A 27,295-nucleotide genomic window follows, 5' to 3' on the forward strand; every position below is an offset into this window, starting at 1 on the left:
AATGACCTCCTTTGTTACACACAATTGGATGACCATTAATTGGAATAAATGTTCATGGAGTAAAAATATTGTTGGCCAGGTCTAGTGGTAGTTTTAAAGAAAAAATACTCATCTTGTGTTTTAGGGATCTCCTTAAATCTGTTGCTTGAATTCCTTCTGTCTGGAAACCAGGTTCTCTTGTAGGTCTGTAAACCCTATATGTTGACCTTTTTTTTTGACTAACATGGACATCAAACTAATTCAAACATAATTTTCATTTTTAATAGTCCTAGAAGCCTTGCTGCTATCAATTACAATATTCACTCAGTGAAATACAGTCCACTTGTATGCTGCTCCAGAAAACTTTACATCTTTCCTCCTTCCTACCTTCCTTCCTGCCAGACAACATATAACCAACCTCGTGCCCATTTAACATTGTTTCAAAGTATATCAGTAAAGGTATAGTCATACTAAGATCAAAACATAGAACATTAAATTGAAAATAGTTTACAGAAAATGAAATTTACTCAAAAGCACAATAGAACAATTACGACAACATATATTCAAATGAACAAAAATTTATCATTTTGTAGTACAGCAATTTTATGATTTTTTCCCCCCTGCAGGGGTTAATTGTGTTAGGACAACATATACTACTATACAGTCTGAGTTTAAAACATTTCAAATAAGATCGAAAGAAAAGAATAAATTGTATATTTGAGAAAATACATGAACCAGATGGCTTATTGCATGATACAACATCAATAATGCACTGGTCCACCTCTGGCCCTTAAAAAAAAAGCAGCTATTTGGTTTGGCATTGTGTTGGCTTGCTCGTGAGAGATATCATGCCAAATTCTGCCCAGCCAGCATATTAGATCACCAAAATCCTAAGCTAATCAGAGGATCCTGCCCATAATACTCCAAAAGTTCTCAACTGAGGAGGGATCTGGTGATCTTTCTGGTTAGGTAGGGTTTGGCAAGCATGAATACAAACAGTGGAAACTCTCACCATGTGAGAGTGGGCATTATGTTGCTGAAATGTAAGCCCCAGGTGCTTTCCCATGAAGGGCAACAAAACAGAATGCAGAACATCCTGTGGTGGTATCTATGTGCTGTATAGGTGCAGCAGGTGACAATCAAAGAGGTTCTGCTATAAAATGAAATGGCACCTCAGACTATAACTTGTGGTTGTCAGGCCTAATGGCAGCCGATGTCATTGCTGATCATTGGGGTGCAGTTCAAAGTGGGACTCATTAATGAAGACAATTGTACTCCAGTCAATGAGATTCCAGGTCAAAGACATGTCTGGAGATGCCTCAGACAACCTGACTGTTACCTTCCATACAGTCCAACAAACAGGAATGATGGTCTGGGATGCTATTTCTTTTCATAGGAGAACCCTTGTGGTTGCCATCTGTGGCAGCCTTACAGCACAGCAGTACATCAATGATATTGTGCATCCATTTTTGTTGTCTTTTATGGCAAGCTATCCTGGGCTTACAGTCTAGTGAGATAATGCCCACCCACACATGGTGAATGTTTTTATTGCTCGTCTTTGTGCTTACCAAATCCTATCTTGGCCAGCAAGGTCACCAGATCTCTCCCCATTTGAGAAAATTTGAAGAATTCGAGCATTATGAGCAGTGCCCTGCAACCAGCTCAGGATTTTGAGAGCCTGATGCATCAACTGGGCAGAATTTGGCATGATATCCCTCTAGAGGACATCCAACAACTCCGTCAATCAATGCTAAGCTGAATAACTGCTTTCATATGGGACAGAGCTGGACCAATGCATTATTGACTTACTCAATTTGTGAAGCTCTTTCTTGTGAATAAATCATACAATTTTTCTGAAAGTGTAATCATTCGTTTGTCTGTACATTTAGATGACATCTATCAAATTTCCATCACATTCAGATAATTCCTTCATTTTGCATTAATTTCCCTTCCATCTCCTTCTACCTTAGTGTGTATTTTAACGTTAAATTTGACATTAAGAAGTTCTCTTCATGTATGCAACCCTCCAACCCAAAAACAACTGTACCAAGAGAAAACAATAAGGACAATGCTCATACATGGTACAAAATGCCCCATTAAATTAGAAATCTTTGGTGGCATTGCAACACTGAGAAACTCCAGGAGACTAAAAAACCGTTATAAATTATGGTACATAAATAAAATTCTGTACTTCTGTCAGAGATTATGCTCCATTGCCTTAACAGTGATTTTGTTTCGATCAGTAACTATATAAAATTATAGTATAATGATTTATTTATGAAAGAATATATAATTATCTGTGTGTATCCTTTGTACTTACAGTGCTGTGTCAACGAGAATGGTTGCTGGTATATGGTGGTTTTTCACTCTTATCATGGTTTCATCATACACAGCAAATCTGGCAGCCTTCCTTACAGTTGAAAGCATGTATCAACCAATAAAAAATGTCAAAGATTTAGCAGACCAGAACACAATCAAATATGGAGCAAAGAGAGGTGGCTCTACACTAAATTTCTTCAGAGTATGTAAAGAGTTCTTCCTTAATGTGCTATTGAAATTGCTATGAAATTCAGAAGAAAACTATTAGAGCAAACATTTTGTATTAAAAGTAGTTGTAGTGATAGAAGGAATATCTGCTTCATTATCTTCTTCATTAAGTGGTAAGGAGTTTGGCAATACTGTATTTCAGTCTCGCTGGAAATATCCCATCTGATAATAATATATTGCCCAATCATGTCCTGCATTATACTGCCACAATTGGCATCTGCAGCAGTATATTTCTGTCTATTGCCATGTGTCCAAAGCTATAGCATTCTTCTAGAAGACCCAAATGAACTGAGAGCTTATTATTACTTAGTATGTGACATTTTCTTTTGCTGCTAATTCTTTTAACTAGAAATGGTACTGTTAACAACAAAATAAAAATATTTCTGTTCTTAGGTATATAATAAACAACAAGTATCTTATACATATCTCATGCTAAGACCGTTGTGCAATATAAGTAGTACGTTGTCAGAAGAGAGTGTATGTTCCATGTTTCCTGCATACAAAGTTCTGTTGCAGTACAGATAACAGGTGCGTCAAAGTGGCAAGTGAAATATTGCAGTAACTGGAAATGTACTTCAAACCTGAAATACATGGGACAGGATGATTATTGTGGGCAAAACATCTAAATTACATATGGATTAACCATTAAATTCTGGCAGTATATGGACCAAATGCGATGTTACGTACAGCCATGGTGAAATGATGCCAACAGTTTGATAAAGGATGCACAGATGTGGGTGATGCTGATTAGGAAGTAAGGCCATTGACACTGACCATAGACATCAATGTCCAGGAAATTGAGGAACTGATTTGCAGAAATTGCAGTGTGTCTGTTGTGGACATTTCTCAGCAGGTGAGCATCTCAATAGGCAGCTCTCATTCAACCATCAGAATTTGTCTGCAGTATTGAAAATTGTGCTCATGCTGGGTTCCACATTCACTTTCACCAGCACATAGAGGATAAAAAGTCTATAGTGTCTCTGGACTTCCTTGAGCAATACCCCATGTAAGATAATGATTTCCTAAGCCACATCATTATGGGCAATGAGGCATATGCCCATCATTTCATACCTGCAACACAGAGTGTGTCTATAAGAATGGAGACACACCTCCTCACCTCTTTGGAAGAAATGAAACTTTATGTTATCAGCAGGAAGGCCATAAGTAGAGTTTTCTTTGGCTGTGGATGAGTTAATGGCAAAGAAAACAACCATTAATGCCAGTTCACAATGTGCAATGCTGACATCATAGCACATCATAAGGAACAAGAGATGTGGACATTCAAACAAACACTTTGTTCTCCTAAATGACAATGCAATATCCCACAAAGTACCCACAACATAAGCATTACATCCACATTTTTAATTGGAGGTATCAAAACATCCACTACACAGTCCAGATCTTGTGTGATGCGATTTCCAACTTTTTGACAGGCTGAAAGAACATTTGGGCAGCAAGGAGATTTTTCAGTGATGAGGACATTCACACAGTAGTTCTTGAGTGACACTATGATGAAGGAGTGGATTTCTTTCATCAAGCATCTGAACAGTTGGTGGAATCTTCTGAACATTGCTACAGGGACTTAGTGACTATGTTGAAAAATAGTGTCATGTATCTGAGCCTCTTCGAAGTGTAGTGCAGCATTCAGTAAAAATTACTTGGCCTACTATAATAACATTAACTTACTTTTTGAAGTCCCCTTATATGTAAATTTTGTTAATGAAGGAGGAGGAGTTGGACATTAATAAATTCTTTAAGCTCCTGTTAAACTGAACTTTATTAGTATTTAAACCGCCGCAAATATGTGTTTCTAAATAATGGACACTTTTCAGGACTGAAGTAAATTATTTAAAATCTCTGTGAAAATTGCTCTTATTTCTAATATTGATTGCAAGAACTGAGTGGCTGGTTTGGAAAAGATTCTATTACCTGTTATGAATTTCAGTGAGGAATAAATCTACTGGGAAGCACTATTTAGTATTCCAAATTCTTTGAATTTGTCTCTTACGGACATTTTTGACTTCACACTACTAATAATTCATCTTCATCTACATCTATACAGATACTCTAGAAGCCACTGTATGGTGTGTGGCAGAGGGTAACCTGTACCGCTATTAGTCATTTCCTTTCCTGCTCCACTTGCAAATATAGCGAGGGAGAAATGACTATCTATGCGTCTCTCTATGAGCACTGATTTCTCATATCTTATCTTCAAGTTCCTTACGTGCAATGTACATAGGACGCAGTAGAATTGTTCTGCTATCAGCTACAAATGCCGATTCTCTGAATTTTATCAATAGTATTCCTCAAAAAGAATGTCATCTTCCCTCCAGGGATTCCTGTTTGAGTTGCTGAAGCATCTCTGTAACATTTGTATGATGTTGTAACCTATCAGTAACAAATCTAGCAGCCTGCCTCTTAATTGTTTCAGTGTCTTCCATTAATCTGGAAGTGTATGGATCACAAACACTCGAGCAGCACTCAAGAATAGGTTGTACTCTCATTCTATATGCTGTCTTGTTTACATATGAATCACACTTTCCTAAAATGCTCCCCATAAACCAAAGTTGACCACTCGCCTTCCCTTCGACAGTCCTCACATGCTCATTCCATTTCATATCACTTTGCAAAATTACACCCAGGTATTTAAATTATGTGACTGAGTCAAGCAGGACACTACTAATGGTGTATCCAAACATTAAGGGTTTTTTTTTTCTCACTCATCTGCATAAACTTACATTGCATACTTTTGGACTGAGAAAATTTTTGCTTGACTTGGTGTGTTACCCCAAAAAGTGATCCAATATGACACTGTTGGGTAAAAGCAAATGAATTAAGTTATTTTTTATATTTTTTATTTTTATTTTATTTTTATATCACACTTGTCTGAGAACAACTACATTGAAAATAACAAGATATTTAGGCGCTTTATCAGTTCTGTGATGTGGTACCCTGAGTTAAATGTATTATCAAGCTGTAATCCCAAGGATTTAACACTATCAACAGCTTCTATCTGTGGACATGGGGCTGGGAAGGGGGACAACCTGTTACACATGATCATCATCATCACTGAACTGCATATGATGTATATTTTCAAAATTTAGTGACTTAGAATTTTCGAGGAAGCATTTATTGATTTATTCCAATGTAATTCAATTTCCTTGCAGCTGTATTCTTTACTGTATTTAGATAATTGTCACATAAATGTACTATTGATTTCAAAATAATGTTATCTATTTTAATATCATAACAATGTTCTCTATATTCAAGTACCTATGTAACACAAAGCACACATGTCATCATCAACATTACACTCATCATATAACTACAGATAACATCAGTTGTGGGATATGTGTAAAATGTTACCAACTATATTAAATCCTACTTAGGATATATCTATCTGCCAGGATATCTCCATCAAACACGTCTCTGAGTTTATAAAATTATTATGAGGGATTCTAACTGTGAGTGCCATATTTTGATTGTATTTATCATTTATCAAAGTGAGGAAAGGGAGGGAGAAAATAATCTTAGAATTCCAATATCTAAATCAGTGGAAATTTGTATTTACGGGTGTCCTATGCTGTACAAAGTTGTACAAGCTTCTGTAACTGATGCGACTGCCTGCCAGCAACAGCTAGTAACTGCATTAGTGATTATACCTAGTGGTGCATGTATTAATCTAAGCCAAACTTCAGTACTTTGTAAAGAACCAGATATTCACTATTAGGAGATTTAAATTGTCCCACACTGGATAAGCAGATACATATTCATTACTTTAATGATTCATACAATCATAAATGACAAGTATAACTTGTACTGATACGTATAATCTTAATGATCGTAATTGCTGGGGGTCCACGGGTATGTCTACAATCTCTAAAGGGGAAGCATTAGATTCAGTGCATAGAGAGGCAGAAATAACATATTCCATGGCTTATAACAATTTATACTATTAAGAAGCATCTACTGTAAATGGTACTCTCCATGCATATATCTAAATTATTTAAATGTGATAACTAGATGCCTATTGGGCATGCTATGCTTTGTGAATTGTTCTGTACCTGTCCCTTGATCAAAGGAGGCACCTGCATTGCATCTGACATACAGCTGGATACTTCTTGTCAGAAACTCTCTACTCTCTGCATCAAAATTAAAATGGCATACTTGCTTCTTTCTAAAAAAAAAAAGAGCATAGCTCATTTTTATACCATAAGTAGGTTTTATGCAATTGTCAGTATTTTAAACAAATCCCACATTTGTTGTAATCCATAATTATTTTATTTAACTATTATGTGTGTTAACTGATGTGTGCTTGACCAGTTTCAATAGTTACATGATGGATGTAATGAAGAGGATCACAAATGTGTTTTATATTACATAGGTAACTGAAGATGAGAATTGTCTTGAAATTGATAGTACATATGTGAGATAAACAACAAAATTAAATAAAAAATACAGCTACAAGGAAATTTAGTTTCATTGGAATAAATAAATAACAGCTACATTATATGGATATTCCATATGTATCAAACTCCACTGAATAAAAACAACAAAAAAATTCATTAATGTCCACAGAAATTACATTCACCAATTTTTCTAAAACTATACTTGTCTTACTACTTATTTCAATGTTTGTATCATCTGCAAACAAAACAAACTTAGTAACTGGTAATGTTACTGACATTAATGTAAATAATAATAATGATAATAATAATAATAATAATAATAATAATAATGTCATATGGTGCAACAGCCTGGTGCTAGTCATTCAGCTGAATACCATTTCACAGACTTAACTGTCCCTGAGCCAATGGAACCCAGTGCTCCCAGACAGTCACCCATCCAAGTATTAACCAGGCCTGACATTGCTTAACTTTGGTGAATGAGTAAGAAAAAGCTTATCCAGTGGGGCAAAACCATTGGCATATTACTGATAAAAGGTCATAGTACATTTATATCTATACTATCTACCTACTGTGATGTTACTTCCCTTTGTACCAGCTATTAGGCCTTCTAACTGTTTCATTCATTTATGGACCATGGGAAGAAAGATTACTTAAATTGCCTAAATGCACACAGCAACTTATCTTGTCTTCATGACCCCAATGGGAATAATACATAGGAGGTTATAATATACTCCCTGATTCATCAGTTATGCTGGTTCTTGATACATTTTAATTACTCTCTGAAGACAAGGTACTTAGCCGGTGTCATTTTTTTATTACAAAAGGGCCTCTCCACAGAGTATGCTATTCTTCTGTTCCTGAACCAGATAACAAAAAATTGTCCTCTGGTACATTTTGTGACTTATTGAAGTTTTGACATAGATCTTTCAATGCTCTGTTAAATTCTTTAAGCAGTCTCTCATCTCCCATTTCATCTTCATCAAAGTCATCTTCCATTTCCATAATATTGCCCTTAACTACATCACCACTATATAAACCCTCTATATACTCCTTCCACCTTTTTACATTCCCTTTTTCACTTAGGACCTTCTCCAAAGGTCTCTTTTATTTTCATGTAGGCAGTATCTATCTTACTCCTAGTGACACATGCTTCTATGTGCTTACATTTATCCTCTAGCCATCCCTGCTTAGCCATTTTGCGCTTCCTATCAATCTCATTTTTGAGAGTTTGTATTTCTTTTCAACTGCTTCATTTACTGCATTTTTATGTTTTCTCCTTTCATCAATTAAATTCAATATTTCTTCTGTTACCCAAGGATTTCTATTAGCCCTTGTCTTTTTACCTACTTGATTCTCTGCTGCCTTCACCATTTCATCTCTCAAAGCTACCCATTCTTCTTCTACTGTATTTCTTTCCCCTCTTCTTGTTAATCATCCCCTAACACTCTCTCTGAAACTCTCTACAACCTCTGGTTCTTTCAGTTTATGCAGGTCCCATCTCCTTCAATTCCTACATTTTTGCAGTTTCTTCAGTTTCAATCTACAGTTCATAACCAATAAACTATGGTCAGAGTCCATGTCTGCCCCTTGGAAACATCTTACAATTTAAAATCTGATTCCTAAATCTCTGTCTCACCATTATATAATCTATCTTAAACCTTCCAGTGTTTCTCCCCTCTTCCATGTATGGAACCTTCTTTCAGGATTTTTAAACCACGTGTTAACTATGATTAAGTTATGCTCTGTGCAAAATTCTACCAGGCAGCTTCCCTTTCATTCCTTACTCCCAATCCATATTCACTTACTGCTTTTCTTTCTCTTCCTTTTCCTACAATCACATTTGAATTGCCCATGAGTACTAAATTTTTGCCTCACTTAACTATCTGAATAATTTCTTTTATCACATCAGACCTTTTTTCAACAACTTCATCATCTGCGGAGCTAGTTGGCATATAAACTTGTACTGCTGTGGTAGGTGTAAGCTTTTTGTCTATCTTGGCTACAATAAAGCATTCACTATGCTGTTTGTAGTAGTTTATCTGCATTCCTAGTTTTTTCTTCATTCCTGCATTACCACTATTTGATTTTGTTTATAGCCCCGTATTCACCTGACCAGTAGTCTTGCTCCTCCTGCCACCGAATTTCACTAATCACCACTATATCTAACTGGAACCTATCCATTTCTGTTTTTAAATTTTCTAATCTACCTGCTGGATTTAGGGATCTGACATTCCACTGTCCGATCCATAGAACGCCAGTTTTCTTTCTCCTAATAACGACGTCCTTCTGAGTAGTACCCACCTGGAGACCCCAATGGGGGACTATTTTACCTCCACAATATTTCATTCAAGAGGATGCCATCATCATTTAACCATACAGTAAAGCTGCATGCCCTCAGGAAAAATTACGCCTGTAGTTTCCCCTTACTTTCAGCCATTCACAGTACCAGCACAGCAAGGCTGTTTTGGATGATGTTTCAAGGCCAGATCAGTCAATCATCCAGGCTGTTGCACCTGCAGCTACTGAAAAGACTGCTGCCCCTCTTTATGCAACATGTGTTTGTCTGGCCTCTCAACAGATACGCCTCCATTGTGGTTGCACCTATGATACGGCTGTCTGTATCACTTTGGCACATAAGGCTCCCCGCCAATGGCAGGTTCCATGGTTCATGGGGGGATGGCTACAATAGACTAACAATTATCATACATGTCTCAGAGTATTGTACATTTATATGTTTAGTAATAAGCTTGTCATCATATTTTAAACGCAAATATGTTTTAGTTTTAGACTTATTCCACACCTCTGAGGATTATTTCATTTAGGATGTGTGAAATGGTAATTAGCATACATTTTTATATGTATTATGATTATGACATGTTGTACTTCTTGAGGAATTCAATATTATTGGTTCATGGAACAAAAAGTGTGAAAAGTATGTGCAATCTAATAGAACAGTAGTATTGATAAAGAATGAATAACACACAGGATTAAAGGGTCTTCTATTAAGAAGAGACAGCTCTGCCAAATTGAGATATTGAGAGTTGAATCTCCATTACCACGTCTATTGTAAAAATCCTTCATTGTGTCATCATAAAAGTGAAACTTAGGCACTATATTAAAAAAATAAAGCACTCCAAGAAACTGACAAAGTAATTTGCAATATTCTTAAACAAGAAACATACAACCGAGAGAAACTGAGCTGCCAGAAAATTTGAGACTTTCAAATCATTGGCCACTTCTTCATAGTCGCAGCAAACATTGTACCCACAAATAAACAACCAAATACAGATGGATCAGATTTATACCATTTGGATAAGATTTACTTGTGAAGACACTGTATCTTCCACCATTAAACATTAATGTCAAAGATACAGCTTCTAAGGAAATTAGCAATGTGTTTGTGTCACTAATAAGTGGTAATTCTGTTGGCTTTGGTAGTGTTTCTAGCAAAATATTAAAATCTGGTCCTGAATCAATAGGATTATCCTTAAACTACATTTGTAATCAATCAATGATCCTGGCTGTATTTATTGATGTACTACTTAAATACACTATAGTAACACTCATCTCTAAAACTGTAGCTAAGCAAACCACCTCTATTTACAGAACTCTCTCACTTCATCCAGTCTATTCAGAAGAGTTTGAGAAACAGGCCAATGAGAGAGTATGGCTTCATTTAACTGAGCAGAAGATCTTAATTATCTCAAAGTTTGACTTTTGTAAAAGTGTCTCCACAGAGAAGGCAATGGAAGACATTACAATTGAAGTTCTGATAGAAGGGAAATAAATAATTATCCTGTTGCTCTATTTTGTGAGCATGTCAAAACTTTTCAATGTATGAATCACATAATTCTAATTGACAAACTAAAATATGATAACATTAATTTCAACAGTCTTGCAAGGGTGGGGATTTACCTTCATAACAGAAAATCAAGTTGGTTTCATTGACAGACTCTGCCACAGGCCAGAAACTAACCTCAGAATAAAGGAAAACAGTGTGTACTTGTCCCAGTCTTGCTCTTCGCTTCTGTGTCTTATAACCCAATGACTTTAAAGGGTGATTCAGTAACTAATATTTGCTAATGACATTAGTGTACTAATCAAGGGTTCATTCTTAGGAAGCACAGCTCAGATTGGTACTGTTTCCTACCAGCTTACATTGTCAAGTCCTTGGTGTTTCATACCCCAACATCTTGGTAAAATAGTCAAAAACTGTGTTCAAGGATAATGAAAATGATGTGCACTGGTCAGCTTTTACAGTTAAGTGGTTCGTTCCACATTTTTTAACACTGCAAATGCAAGAACAGGTCCAGTTTCACATTCAGATGTCTTATATAGGTGGAAATCTCCACATTTCTATTTCCGTACATAACCTTTGTAATGCTGTCTCAGTGGAGTAACATAATCATCAGTGAACACTTTGCACAGTGGTAGCATGATGAATAGAACAGTGCACACAATAATGTTTTCAATTAAGTCATATAACTGAAACAGTCAATGTGTAAAATAATCATTGCACAAATCCAGATATAAGGTGGTAGTTGTTTGGACACATACTTTCATGGATATGTAATACTGTCAGATAGATGTTATGTAATGGTTGCCAGTCACAGACTTTCCACTACATAGAAGTTGCCCAAGTTAATTCTGACTACAGACGTTAATGTAAGAGGTGTTAGCACCATGATGGCTAGATAGGTTGTACACATATGCTTTGTGATTGCTAGCATGCCTTGGACTCTTCCAGAGATGTTAGTATATTCACATTTGAGCAATGACAGACTGTTTTTTCTTTTTTTTTTTTTTGAGAGGGGGGGGGGGGGGGGGTGGAGGGTTGGCTTTTTAAAGACTGATGTACATACAAATTCCTATTTTGGAAATTACATAATTGTTTGAAAAACTGCTAGGTTAAATTTTGCTAATCCAAGTTGACTATATGCTATGGCAGAAATATGTTTTATGAAATATGTTATTGGTTAGGAAGTTAGAAACATTTATAGATCCATTTATTCATCTGTGTTGGAAATAACCTGTTTATGAGTATGGTTTCTATTTTGAAAAATATTTAATATTATTATAAATAATGCAAATTCTTAACTAGTGACTTAATCAGTTAGTAAAGGATGTCATCTTCCTCATAACTATTTTGACAACAACAGTATAAGGTTGAAGTCTGGAACCTAACAAGCATAGACTCAAAATCTTCAATGGAAAATTACAATGGTTTGGAACTTAGTCATTAATTATTTCATAAGTTAATTAGTTTTATGGAAACTGGAATATGTTTTTGAAAAGTTGGACTGCCTGTATTTTTAATGGTGTATGTTAATTTATTTAAATATACAGATCGGTTCATTTAATATTTCTCAACACAAACTATGACACCATTTTCAATTAGGCCCAGCTTTTGATCTGTAAAGCTCTCATGAAAGCTACAGACATGAAAAGAATCAGCGCATTGACTGTAATGCCTTGAATAATAAATCTAAGTGGGGAAGAGCTTAGTTAAGGTTCTGAAATATCTGAATACCTACCACTTGTATACTGCTTTAGAAAATGTACAGTATTTGAAAAATAAGTAAAAGAAAAAAGTTATTATCAGAACTCAAAGTCATAACAAATGGAGTAGTTCCCGCTTGTTATGTCTTAAAATGGCAACTGAAAAAGCCCAAAAGTTTTTCTTCATCTCACAAACACTCATATTATGATCTGCTAGTATTCGTAGCAGACATAATGGTCATATTCTAAGTGAAATACCCTGTCTAACATTCCTTGGGGTACAGTTGGATAACAAGATAAAATGTAGTCAATGCCCAGGAAAACTAACTAAGAAGCACAGTTCACACATCTTGCCCCTAGAAGCACCTCTCATTGTGCTGATAAAAAGGCAAGAGTGTTGGCTTATTTTGGATATTTTCGTACCTTGTTGTCATATGGAACTGTCTTGTGAAGCAGTACATGTAGAGTATATGCAGTGAGAAGTGTTCATTCAAGAGAAGTTAGCAGTAACCACATTTTGTGAAGTATATAACTATATATGTTGTAGAAACCCTTTGTAAAGGTCTGGGAATTTTTAAACTCACTGGCCAATACATTTAATTCATAATGATTTTTTGTTGCTGGCAATAAAAAACAGCTTCAGCTGAACTGAGATTCACACAATCACACAAAAAGACACAAAAACATGTTTTATGTATACTTTGCTTCCTTTTCTGGCGTTCGGAGTGGAGTTATCTACTCTGGTGCAAAGGTATTCATCAAGCCCCCATTTAACATAAAGCAATAAATTGACAAATTCAACCAGTCCTAAAAAATACTAAAATACGTGTCCTCAGTCATTCTTTCTACAAATTATTGGAATAACCAGATTCAAGAATTGAGCTATATCAGCTACATGGCAAGTAGCAGTGAGCTGAAAAGCTGCATCACAAGTAGTAACCTACTGTATAAAGGACCAGTGTTTAGAGCGATAAGTAACTATTTTCATTGAAAAATACCAATACATTTTTCCAAAGCAGCTTCTTTCTAATTGCCTTCATTAAATTTAACTAGTTTGACATGAAAAAAATTAAACAGTGTAGTGACATATAGTGACTCATTCATCATACTTGACATTTCTCTTTTTTGATGAAATTTAAGGAACCTGATGAATGAATGAATACAGGTATGCAATCTTTGGTTATCTCCATTGATATCAGTGCAATTACTATTTACAGGATTCTGAAGATGAAATATATCGACGAATGTACAACACAATGATTAATACACCAGGTGTGTTGACAAAAGACAATGATGAGGGTGTGGAAAAAGTAAAAAATTCAAACTATGCATTCTTTATGGAGTCAACTTCAATTGAATATGTTATTGAACGTAACTGTGATCTGACCCAAGTTGGAGATAAACTTGATAACAAAGGCTATGGTATAGCAATGAGAAAAAGTAAGTACGCTCACTGTTACATTTGCAGAGATATTTTTATCATTAGGGGAGGATGAGCCGTAGTGAGAGAAAAATTTTTGAAAGAGTGGTTATCAGTTTATAGTTTCTTGACTTAAAGTTTTTCATGTATTTTAAGTCATTCTTAGTTAACATTCATACACTGTAAAACCAGACATACCCCTATTTTTCACAATTGATTGTAGTTTGGATTAGAAATTTTTATCTCATTGTGGACCACCATGAACACAGTGAAGGTATTACATGATCTAACTAACACACAAACTTCATAAGTGAATTTTAATTCAAATTTTTCTGCTTTTGATCCATATAATGAAAGACAGTACTCAAAAATAGAACTATACTTATAGCGAAATAGTACATCATTTGTGCTAATTATACATTTAATGTTTGACTGATGAAACTGAAGAGAAAATTAAAATAAAAAATTGTTTCATTTTGTATTCTACATATAATTGGTCGATGACAAACCATTTAAATAATATGTCTATTTACTGAAGCATCATCTGGAATGCAAGGGAAAACAAAGGTAGTGACATTTGAATTCCACTCTGTTTTAGGTAAATGATTTCAAAGTTACTGTCACAATCTTTTTAAGTCAAAATCTGACATGATTCTCTTCTCTCCTTGAAATTCCACTAATATTTACTCCTGGTTTTTAAAACCAGATGCATTCAACAATGGGTATCATCTTAGGGAATGGTGTGATATTTTAATTTCCTCTTGTTCTAATGAACTGGCACATTTTAAATGTTGTAATGACTTCTCTGTTTATTTTCCCCTTTAGTTTCACTTTAATTATTTTTGTTTTTTATTTTCTAGCATGACATTCATTCTCTGCCATATCAGTGATAATGTGACTTAAATCTTTTTCTCTGTTATTCCTTGCCCTCTGATGTGTCTTCTGCTTTTGGATAGCCCCAGAACTTCTGAGGACTTATTTATTTAGACTTTGGGTTGTGGTGTACTCAGTAGTTTGGAACAAATCACTGCATCAGTGGAGACAGAAAAGTTCAATTTTGTACTAAACCATTTAGACTTTGGGTTGTGGTGAACTCAGCAGTTTGGAACAAATCACTGCCTCAGTGGAGACAGAAAAGTCCAATTTTTTACCAAAACATTGGCGTCTACTAAATTCAGAGTACTTTGGTAGCTTCTCTTGAGTTTTTCCAATCTTAAGCTTTCCTGAATCATTTAGTTAATATACTGTTCATTTATAATTTGTAACATTGATAACCTCTTTTTGTGCCTCTTAAGTCCCTTTATGTTCCTCTTCAGTAATCTTCTCCCTATATTATTTGATGTTATAAGCAGTTTTAAATAAATGAACACAGCACTGTTGAATAAATGAATACAGGACTGTCAAATTTACTTTTTCATTCACTTCACATTTATTATTGCTAGGCAGCCAGTAATCACCTTTCTTGTACTGTATTAACATGGACTTTGCAAGATCAGACCTGTAAGCTAATTCACTCTGAACAGACTCACAAAATTTCACAAGTATCAAATACTGACATATTGACTAATCAAACACAAATGAATGACAAAGTTTTTACCGACTGAATTTTGTCTACAAACTGACTAATAACATAATAACTTGAACAGACAAACACAGTGTTTCAACTGGCTGAATACTTACCTTCAGCTGCCTGTGAGTCTGTGTGGTACTTGTATATAGAGAAAGTGGGAAATATGGTGCTATTGCATTTTAGATTAACATGAAAGTACTGGAAAGGTAAAGAATACAAAAACAAATTGGGCAATGAATTTATCTTGATTAGTCCTAAGCTTTAAAATCATAAAATGGCAATACTGTAGTTACTATTTTATAAGGTGGAAGTTTAAATGTGCACTGCGAATTCCAAAGGCCACCAAGAATTTTCTGGAAAGTTAAATTTTACTCTTAGGATACGTCATAAAATAATGTTATTTTATTAAAATTATACATTTTTGTAAGCAGAAAAACCATGGCTATGAAAATATAACCCTGGATTTTGGAAAGAGTGAGATACTAGGTTTGGAACAGTCCAGAGTAAGATAATTTTGAATAAAAATTATAAAATATCAACTATTTGGAAAAAGTGAAATAATTGCCTGAATGAAGAAAATGAGAAGTTTCAAATAAGCTATCTTGAAACATATAGTTATTACTTTGGTCAAATTTTGAAGTGCATGTGGTTTACACTAAATCTGTAAATATAACCATAAATCAAATGTTTCAGCAGTCTGAAACCTATACTGTGAATAATAAAGTTAAATGAAATACTAAATGAATGACAATTTAGCAGTATTGTGTAATGATGGTACATATATTTGCATGTACTGCTGTATTTCAAACAACTTTATTTGTACTAATTTTGGGGACAGCCTATGCTCAAGTGCATCTGTACCAACAGATGTGGTTATATTGTCCTCATTGCATGAAAAATATTGCTTGCCTTGCCATCCACATGTGTTGCTATGTCCACAGCTTGTGGTCTAGTGGCTTGCGTTGCTACCTCTGGATCACAATGTCCCAGTTCTGATTCCTGGGTGGGTCAGGGACTTTCTCCACCTGGGGACTGGGTGTTTGTGTTGTCCTCATCATTTCATCATCATTCAGGAAGTGGTGAAATTAGAACTAAAAAGATTGGGAACTTGTACAGGTGCTGATGACCACGATGTTGGGCACCCCACAAACCAACAACATTATCATCTGTTGCTATAGATACACTTGAGAATGGGTCATGCCTGAAATTCTTGCAAATAAGGTAATTTGAAACACAGGCTGGTGTAATAATCTCCTTAATATTTATTGAGGCTATGATGCCCACCTAGATGGAAATGATAAAGTATTGTCATTGGGGTTCCTGGCTTTTTGTAACACTCATATATCTACTGCACAATTGTAGTGCAACTTATGACCACAATTTGGTGGATGGTTATTTCTGTAATATCACCTCCATTACTAAGTGAATAGTTTCTAATTACAGATGATGTATGATTGTCGAGGAAGAAAATTAAATCATTTTTTATGAAAGAACTGTTGTATCTAACAAAATCCTGAATTATACGGGTTAACAGTTCAGTATTAATCCACCTAGATTCATTTAACAATATAACAGTATCTGGCGGAGCATTGTTTATTATTTCACATTTGAAATGAGCACTGAGATTCCTGTACGAGGCCGGCCGCAGTGGCCGAGCGGTTCTAGGCGCTTCAGTCTGGAACTGTGCGAGTGGTCCATCACAGGTTTGAATCCTGCCTCAGGCATGGATATGTGTGATGTCCTTAGGATAGTTATATTTAAGTAGTGCTAAGCTCTAGGGGACTGATGACCTCAGAAGTTAAGTCTCATAGTGTTCAGAGCCATTTGATTTTGAACCAGCATTGGAAGTAAATTATTTCCTGTAACATTCATTATGTAGAACACTGAAAGTAGATGTTTATGTTGTGCACATCTTCAGTATCTTGTACCTACATACTTACTTTAAATCCCTAGAAGCTAGTAATTTAGAAGTTTCTTTACAGTAACAAAATAGTCCATGGGTGTTGTAATCTACCCCTCGCTCACATCATTTGTAGATTGTCACTGTCTTTCTAATTAACTCTTTTAATAATTTTTGAGATGAGTAAGATTTACAATAAACTTTTTACTTATCTTCATTTCTCATACTTGGCTCCAGTTCTTCACATCTAGAGGCTGATTCTTGAAGCTGAAATTTTTGACATTTTAGGTTTCCGTGGTTCCAATTGACATAAATAATGCTGAAGTAAGTCTGCACTGTATTTCTTGTTTCACTCAAAATTTTAATCTCTCACATTTTTCTACATCCCACTGTCTTTACAATTCTCATGTTAATGAAGCTGAAAGTTACAATTTTCTTCTGAAAAATAAAAACACGTCCGATCACATCAGAGACACGTCCACTACTACTTCACTCTGTGGTACTGACAACATTCCAAATGATTTACTAATTTTCTTGACACATGAATTTCTATTAATTTCTGTTATCATTTTATTAATGAATCCAGAAATTAACATAATAAATAGTGTCAGATTGTGTAATTAATAATAGAAATTTTAAATGTGCCAAATATTTCACAATGTCAAATGTTTCTAAAGGAAAAGTAATTTTAATTGTACATACAGATCTAGTACGTATTGATTGTAACAACAAAAATAACGAAATTTCTTTTTATGGATTTTAGTCTGAAATATAATACATTGTTTACAAAATCATATGAAATTCTTTTAGAAAAACTAATATTAACCTATACAAAATTTGAAAATATTTTTGGTATTGATAACTTCTGTTGAGGAAAAGTAGTGCTAGAGGAGGGTGTCCCTTTATATAATATCCCCCTCACAAAATTTGTAAACAATGTGTTTACAATCTTTTGTGACTTAAGAAAAATATCTACCATACAAGGCATAATTTATAGATATATCACGACATAGCATCCAGATTTTCAGATCTGTGGAATATTCTGTCACAAGATAAGTGATACTAGGTCAGAACTTCAACATTACAACACTGAACTACAGAAATAAATGCAGAGACAAGATAAATTACTAGTATTACAAATTGCAAGTTTATATCCATAAAATAATATCTTCAAAATTTTCGAAAGAGGAGAGGAAAAATTCAGAGCCTAAGTATACTATGAGTGAGCCAACTCGAAAAACTCTGAATGATGGGTACAGACCAGAAGAATATACTCAATTATGAGTAGGAATATAGCACAAAATCAATCAACCTCATAAACCAGAGTATTTAAGGATACAGTGACTCATGAAAGGAGAAAATAATGGATAAATATTAGGGCCTAAGCTTATAGTGTGGGGACCGACCCATGAATCCAAACCACACTGGGTTCACACCACCAAAAAATGTTTTGACACAACAATATGAATAAAGTTCACAATCATATCAATAATTTCAATCATAAGTAAAGAGTAATTATAGAAAGCAGCTAGCCTCAATCAATTGTTGCACACTCTCCTTGAGTGCATACACACATTTGTGAAGACCAGGGGTACCCAAGACAGAGTTAAGCATGAGTCTGCCCACAACCCAAGTTTGAATGAGATACAATATTAAAATACTCAGGATAAAAGCAGGTAAACACAGTCATAATTAACTCTGAATGATGACATAATCGAGTAACTTAAGACCAAAATCAGTGTATGATATCAGACATGTATATATCTTTTTATATTGTTTATACTATTAAATGTCTTCCACACTATTTGCTAATTGTTCATACAAACTAACCTATGTACATAGAGAACTAGAAGATTTATTTACAATTGATTAAAAAAATTCTGATTTAAAGTTACATAATGTCATGGAAAATTAATCCTCCTACTTGAAAAAACATTCATTGATATGGAATAACACTGTCTTTGGCAGTTTTGGCTAACAATTTACAAATCTTGGTCACAACACTGACGCAGTTGACAGATGCATGAATACATTACCCAGCACCTATGATCTCTGGTAAGTCAACTAGTCCAGCTGGGTACAGCCATACAGCAGTGTGGGAGTGGATCCACCCACAGCTTTCAATTTCCTCCCTAGAGTTTTCATCATACACTCCAGTGGATAGGTAACTTCCTGTCTAGCACTCACATCAAATCCTGAAACAGTATTTTGTGTACTAAATATGCTTTTTAATACCTTCCTCACATCACACAGCATATGCAAAAGCAAGTATGTAAGATTTACATCAGATAGGATTAGAAAGTGTTTGTATGAACTGATAAGGTGATACACACAGATATACTAAGATACTATTCCTAACTTTTACAGTACAGTATATGAGGACTCACTACTAGACGTTTAATGGCATTGTCCCATTTCAAAATTGTAAAAGAATCGAGTCATTTAGTCTCATGGCATATATGTATCAAATTCTAAAGCACAAACCTATTACAAAACATAATTATCTAGCTTTATGAACCTTTCAATATAGCATAGATATAAACTCAAACAATAGATAAGACAGACCTTTAGAATTCACATGATATTACATACTAAATTCCCGACAAATAAAATACGATTATAGAGTCATAGGAATCTGCAAACATAGTGTACATTTTCTTCCATATTAGAGATCATTGTGCATTCATGTTCAAAGGTCTTGTCCTCTATACTAAAAGTTAACAGTACTTGACATTTTACATACTTGCTTTGCTTGCCCGTAGCTCCTCTTACCTTCACATGTACAATGGATATTTCCGCAAAATTCTTACTGTACTGGATCTTGTATCTAAATTTTTCAGATATACCAGAAATCAGGCTACCTGTATCAATCAAACAGTTCCCTTCCTACTGATCAATCTTAATCTTAATCTAACGACACCCAAAATCTGAATCATCTTCTCTGTTGTCAGACACTTGATGTAAAATATCACTTTTAGTTTCATCAAATGCTACATCCACACTGTTTTTACAGAGTTTTATCAACTTTGCTGTTATAGCATTACTTTGGTTACTCATGTTGTCAGGTGAAGATTGAGCACAACGAATGGATTCCATAGCACAACTAACATTACTTATTACAAAAGGAATGCAAAAAAAAAAAAAATTACTGTCAAAATTATACTTCCTGTTTAGATCTTATTTCACTTAATTCCACCAAATTGGATACAAATTTTGACTAAGCACAGCTAACTTATTCCAGAATGCACATTTACCTATGTCCATCATCAACCGTGTCCCAAACAAACTTCAAAAAGTTTTCAACTTTTTACTCTAGGCTCACAGATAACTCACCTATACTGTTTGGATCATTCCTCCGCATGATATTAATGAAAAGCTGCTTTGATTGGACTGGTATTCCATGACTCTTACATACATCACTTATCTTACCTGTACTGTCATCATCATTCACAAATAACTCTGAAACTTCATTATTCTTAAACTCCACAAATATCTGGTACTCATCAACATCATCTTCATCATCATGTTCTTCCAAAATTATTTCATCAACATCATTCACAACAGAAGTCTCATCTCCATCAAAGTCACTTACCTCACCCCAAAATTCATTTGTGATAAGCTACCAGTCCCAGACTTACCAACCACAGTCATTTCACAGATCGCATTCAAATCTACATCAAAAATACCTCCTTGTTCAGATTTAATACAGTCATCACCTGATTTACATACATCAATAACACTGTTTTATGACCAAGAAAAGAAATCATTAGTACATATTACGTAAAAATTCTCACTACTTTCACATTTTGGCTTGTGATTAGTACCTACATCACCATAATTCAACATAGTATCCCAAATCTTTTGATCAAAACATAAATGAGAAATCTGAAATTTCTTCTGCGTGATTTTAGCTACATGTGCCATACCATTAACATTGTTATTTTTGTCTAATTGTGTGATTTCAGCTACATGTGCCATACCATTAACATTGTTATTTTTGTCTAATTGCAAGTGTAATTTGGGGGTCCTGTGCTTGTTGTGTTTCCTTGCCCCAAAACTGTGGACCTTCATTGAGGTGAACTGTCATTTCTTGAGTAGTTACTTCTATAATTGTTTCTCCTGTTAAATTGCCCATACTTATCCCCATTATTCCTATCCTGCTGAGGTTCAAAATTCTTGTCTCTATTAACATTTTGATCCTGATAGAAGTTACCATTATCTCTGTGTCTGTAATTATTCCCATTGTGATTTCTATAATTCTGGTTATTATGATACATACTTCTTTCTACCACCCTATTCAGCCTGTCAACATATCATAAAAACTGTTCAAGACAATCCTGCCAGGTCTGTGTTCTAAATCCCACTGCAGCCTGTCCAGTAATCTCTTTTTAAGTGCATCAGTCAAGGTCATTTCATCAAATGGTTTGTCAAAGTGTGTTAGTTTTTTAAGTTGATTCCTACAAAACTCTTTCAAAGTACCGTCCCTATTCCTATAACTAGAACCATTCAAAAATTCACTATTAATTCTCCCCTTTTGGAACCAAAATTTATTTAAAAAACTTTTCTCAATACTTTTATATGTTTCCCACTTACTTAAATTTAAATTTACCAATGACACGGCCTTGCCTTCAAGACATCTTTTAACAAATTTAATTTTTTGATTGACATTCATACTTGACACAAACCTATCTCTACAGCAGTGCAGAAAATCCACTGGACATAAATCAACTGATGGAAAACTTTTGATGGAGTGTTGGACCATGCAATACCATTGTTCTAATACAAATTTTTGTGACTGTGATTTTCCTGCACTGCTGAAATTTTTTTATCTAAAACAGCTACATTAGTTTGCATTTTGTGTTCAACATTAACATGTGTTTGGTCTAAACTGGCAATGTTTTGTCCTTTTTTCAGCTACAGCCTTCTGTTCAACTCTGATGTCACTAACATTCTTCAATTGTCTTGCCAATTTGGCTATTAACTTATTTTCCAAAACAATAAATTTATTTTCTAAAACATCAATTTTTTCATTCACACTTTTTACCCCCTCTGACAACCCATTTTTTAGCTCTGAAACTTAATTTCTAAGTTGGTCTATTTGGTCTTGCACCCTGTCCAATTTACTGTTGTTACCTGTCTTTATTTCCTCTATCTTTGCCAAAATTAACTGCAAAATATCAGTTTTACTGTTTCTTTGCTGACTACGATTTTACTTGGTTCAGATATTTCCTGACTGGATCCCACAGCTTTCACTTCTACATCACATATGCCTTCATCTCTTTTCATTTTGTTAACAAGCAAATGAGTCTACAAACAAATTAATTTCACAAATAGTTTGTACTTATCTTTTCTTTTTGATATCCCTGGTTGTTGTAAAGCCCTCTTTCATTCGACCTGGTCTGTCATTGTTGGTAATACATTGTCACTGTTGATGTAATTTACTTTGCTGGGCAGCTCTCAGTCTTCCTTCTTTGAGTGATCAGAAATCTGTTCATACATAAAATGCAAATGACACAAATCACTCCCGCTTATTCTGCAACAGACAAAACTTCATTATCAGTCAACTGATTCCAGACACCACCACCACTTGTAATCTACCTCTTACTCACATCATTTTTTGATTGTCACTGTCTTTATGGTTAATTCTTTTAATAAGTTTCAAGAGGAGTAAGATTTACAATAAACTTTTTACTTATCTTCTTTCCTCATAGTTGTCTCCAGTTCTTTACGTCTAGGTGCTGATTTTTGAAGCTGAAATTTTTGACATTATAGGTTCTCATGGTTCCAATTGACATAAATAATGCTGAAGTAAGCCTGCACTGTATTTCTTGTTTCACTCAAAATTTTAATCTCTCACATTTTTCTACATCACGCTGTCTTTACAATTTCCATGTTAATGAAGCCAAAAATTACATTGTTCTTCCGAAAAATAAAAACATATACAATCACATCACTACTGCTTCACTCTACAGTATTAACAACATTCCAAAGGATTTACAAATTTTCTTGACAAATGAATTTCTATTAATCTGTTATCATTTTATAAGTGAATCCAGATATTAACATAATAAATAGTGTTAGATTGTGTAATTAATAACAGAAATTTTAAGTGCACTGAGTATTTTGTAATTTCAAATGTTTCTAAAAAAATAATTTTAATTGTACATACAGAGCTGTACATATCGATTGTAACAACAAAAATTAAATAATTTCTTTTTATTGATTTTAGCCTGAAATATAATACATTGTTTACAAAATCATATGAAATTCTTTTAAAAAAACAGCTGAGATAATATTAACCTATACAAAATTTGAAAATATTTTTGGTATTGCTAACTTTTGTTGAGGAAAAGTAATGCTAGAGGAGGGTGTCCCTTTACAGTGTACTGCTGGCTGTTGATGTCCAAAGGACACAATATTCCAGCAATCAAAACTGTTGCCATCATCAAGTGTGCTGATTAACTGACCACCTGGTGGCTCAGGGATGGCATACATCCCCACCAGCTCCAAACACTCGAATTAACTTTCCCATTTGCTGCCCACACCTAGAGGCACTCCAGCATGTCAACTGCCATGGCATTCAGCATTCTGTGCATCAGCCACTACTCATTGTGTGTGTGTGTCAGCATTGAGGCAATAGTGGCCCCATCAGTCCCAGGAGTCAGTTACCTGTGTTTGCTAGAACTTTGTACTTGGTCCTAATTAAGCCTCAGTGGTGGTTCCAGGCTTTGCAAAGGCTTAAATTATACAATATCATGATAATGTGCATCGCTGCACTTATTTCCTTCAGTTTGCTGACCCACAAAAATGTAATTCATTAAAATGGTTATAAGGAATATCTCATTTAACCCTCAACTAAGATGTCTAATATTTTTCATGTATAACATGTCGTGGTCTGTCAGACCTTGGGAATTTATTTTAAATAAGTGTTTTTCATCTTTGCTGAAAACTATTTTAATTAGTTATTATCAAGATAAAAAATAATACATATTGAGAGAAAAGAGGCATTTTAAACTTTAGATTGAAGTCTGTGACTGTATGAAGAAAAACTCTCTTATCTCTTTGTTTCAAAGCCCATTTTACCCATTTTCTGTGCACGTTCAAGACATATTGCATGGCCACACTGTTGACAAGGATATGTGGTCTTCTTCTTCAGTTTTGGAAGGCAAAAGCTACAGGCTTTCCCTATTTGAAATGTTTCCCAAAGAGTTTGAATTCGTGGATGTTCTTCATCTGATCTCTGCAGTAAGCATCTGACTGAAACAATAAGTTCCTTTGGATGATTTTTTTTCTGCAATCAGCATGTCATAAGGAGATATGTTAGTACCTTCTCTAATGATTTCATGAAGTCAAGACATGTTACATCTGGAGTCTTCTTGAAAGATTGATGTAGGTGATAAGCATTTACTCCACAGGCAGTATCAACCAGTGTAACAATTGATATAATTAAAATGATAAGGCAGATTATTAAATATAATGTGTTCCATTGTTTACCTAACTTCTACCCTGCAATAATCAACACCTTTAACTCAGGGATAGCTTGTGATCCATTAGTGGTGCTTCTGTGCTTGTAAAGGTCATCCCATGCTCAACTAGGAGATCCCAATAAACACTTTAACGAGGCAGGTCGCAACCCCAGAGAGGGGCAAAGAGGATCTCATATCCTTGAATAATGACCACCGGTGGTGGCCATTACGCATGTAGGAGGGAGAGAGGGGAAAGTACAAGGGCTGGTCGGACTCCACACATGCTTCTCAGGCACATAGGAGGGAGAGAGGAAAAGGAAGGGTGAGTACACTTGTCGCTGCATGATGTATCTACCAAACCCAAGATGGCATCAGTTGCAGAAGTATTGAATATAGAAGTTTGTGAAAATAGTGGTATACAGTGTCAATCTTGCAAAAAGTTGCACGAAACCTGTTAAAAGTGGCTTCGTCTGTGTCCAGTGTAACCATAAATTTCATTTTCGTTGTGGAAAGGTTGATCCTTCCCTGAGAAGCGATGATAATTGTGCGACTATGTGGAACTGTGCGGATTGTAAACAAAAGGCTGCATCCCTTAATGATCAAGAAACGTGTACATGTGATGCAGCAAGGAAGACCGACAGTATCAAAAAGGAAAATCTATCATATATTACAATTATTGGACTCTTACAGGACGAATTAAAAAAACTGTACGAGAAATATGAATTAAATCCACACAAGTTGGAGCAATGGCGTGGTAAAACAAAAACCAAAGATGTGATAATCGGTGCTTCATCCTCCGAAAATGATCTGTTGTTAATTATTGCTGAGCTACGAGAGGACACAAAAATTCTGAGTGATGAAAACAGAAGACTCAAGCTTAAATTGGAAGAGAGTGGTCACCAGGTATGTTTTAATATCCCCAAACCTATGGAAGGATTGCCAGAAAGTGAAGCTACGACTAAAACGGCTCACAACAGGCCTAGCAGTAGATGGGTAACTGTAAAATGGAAGGGGAGTGCTTACAAACATATTAACAATAAACATAGGCAGGACTTTGTGTTACCATTAAATAACAAATATAATTCGCTTCAAAACACAGATGACATAGCAACTGTATCAGCACACTCATCTGATAAGGTGGTGCAGGACTCTCAAAACTTAGCGAACAGCCAAGTAAGGTATAAGAAAAAACCTAAAATCAAGATTTATTCAGACAGTTACGCCAGAGGATTAGCAGCTATGTTAACGGTAAGCGGACTTCGTGTGATTAACGAGTTTGAAATAGAAGGTACCATTAAATCAGGAGCTGGTTTACAAGATATTTCAACATCAATCAAGAAAGAAGGCACAGTCCTCACGGACAGAGACTTTGTAGTGGTAATGGCCGGAGCAAACGACGTCAGCAGAAACGAAAGGAAGATTGCTACTTCGACACTGAAGAAGACTCTCGGAATGTTAACCCACACCAACGTGATTGTTGTTAATGTGCCACATTGACATGATTTGCCCCAGTGGTCATGTGTGAATAAGGAATTGGAGCAGACAAACAAGGAGTACAAAGCTATCTGTAAGCACTTTAAGAATGTTTCCTTAATTAACACCAGTAATTGTAGCAGAGAATGGCATACCAAGCATGGTCAACATTTCAGTTATCTAGGTAAACATGTTTTAAGTGATACAATTATCGGAATAGTATTGGATAAGCTAGAGAAGGAAAAAAGACCAGTAATGTGTTTGGATTATGTTTCAACTGAGATGACAAAAAACTTGTGTGCATAGACCAGGTTGGGTGTTCTAGTAACATAAGGACACAACCTGGCCAACTTTCATGCAGTAACAGTAGGTCATGTCAACTAAGAGAATACGCAAGAAACGAAATGCCTAAAGTAGAGTTTAAAATATGCTACCTCAATATTCAGGGCATGGCAGATAAAAACTTAATTGTCAACGAATTTTCAAATGAAAACGTGATAGATATGTTTAAGTGAACATTGGTGTAAAGAGGATTAGCTTGGGTACAAAGTATTGGATGATTACACACTACTTAGTTGCTATTGCAGAAAACAGCACTTACGTGGTGGGGTAGCAATATATGCAAAAACACCTCTTGCACCAAACTGTGGCAGGATAGATCTCAATACCCTTTGTGATGAAATGCATTTTGAAATGTCAGGTCTAGTAATTGAGAGCCTTAAGCTAATGGTAGTAGTAGTGTACAGGCCACCTAGTGGTGACCCCCATATCTTTCTGGAGAAACTTGAGGAACTCTTAATGTACATATGTATACCGAAATGGAAAAAATACAATGTTGTCATTGGAGGGGATATCAATTCAAGTTTTGATGTCCTGCAGGACAGAAAAACTGTGACAGAGCTCAAAAATGTGCTTCGACAATTTAACCTGTATTATGTTAACTTCAAACCTACCAGAGGCTCATCCTGTCTAGACAATATATTTGCAAATATTAAGAGAACTTGTATGTCCACTGATGTAATTAGTTTCCCT

The 27,295-nt window shown here is 35.1% G+C and overlaps 1 protein-coding gene across 2 annotated transcripts in view; it reads left to right on the forward strand.

The window, feature by feature from the left end:
• Positions 1-27,295, forward strand: part of LOC124555073 (glutamate receptor ionotropic, kainate 2-like) — a 512,372-nt gene that overhangs the window by 432,736 nt on the left and 52,341 nt on the right. The window contains exons 14-15 of one of the 2 annotated variants that reach the window (XM_047128860.1): positions 2,302-2,500; positions 13,652-13,874. In XM_047128860.1, coding sequence (XP_046984816.1) covers positions 2,302-2,500; positions 13,652-13,874 — 422 coding nt within the window. Of the gene's footprint in view, positions 1-2,301; positions 2,501-13,651; positions 13,879-27,295 lie in introns of both variants that reach the window. The other variant, XM_047128861.1, reaches the window with a different exon arrangement.

The sequence above is a fragment of the Schistocerca americana genome, chromosome X (genome assembly GCF_021461395.2).
Source record: "Schistocerca americana isolate TAMUIC-IGC-003095 chromosome X, iqSchAmer2.1, whole genome shotgun sequence".
Taxonomy (NCBI): Eukaryota; Metazoa; Arthropoda; class Insecta; order Orthoptera; family Acrididae; genus Schistocerca; species Schistocerca americana.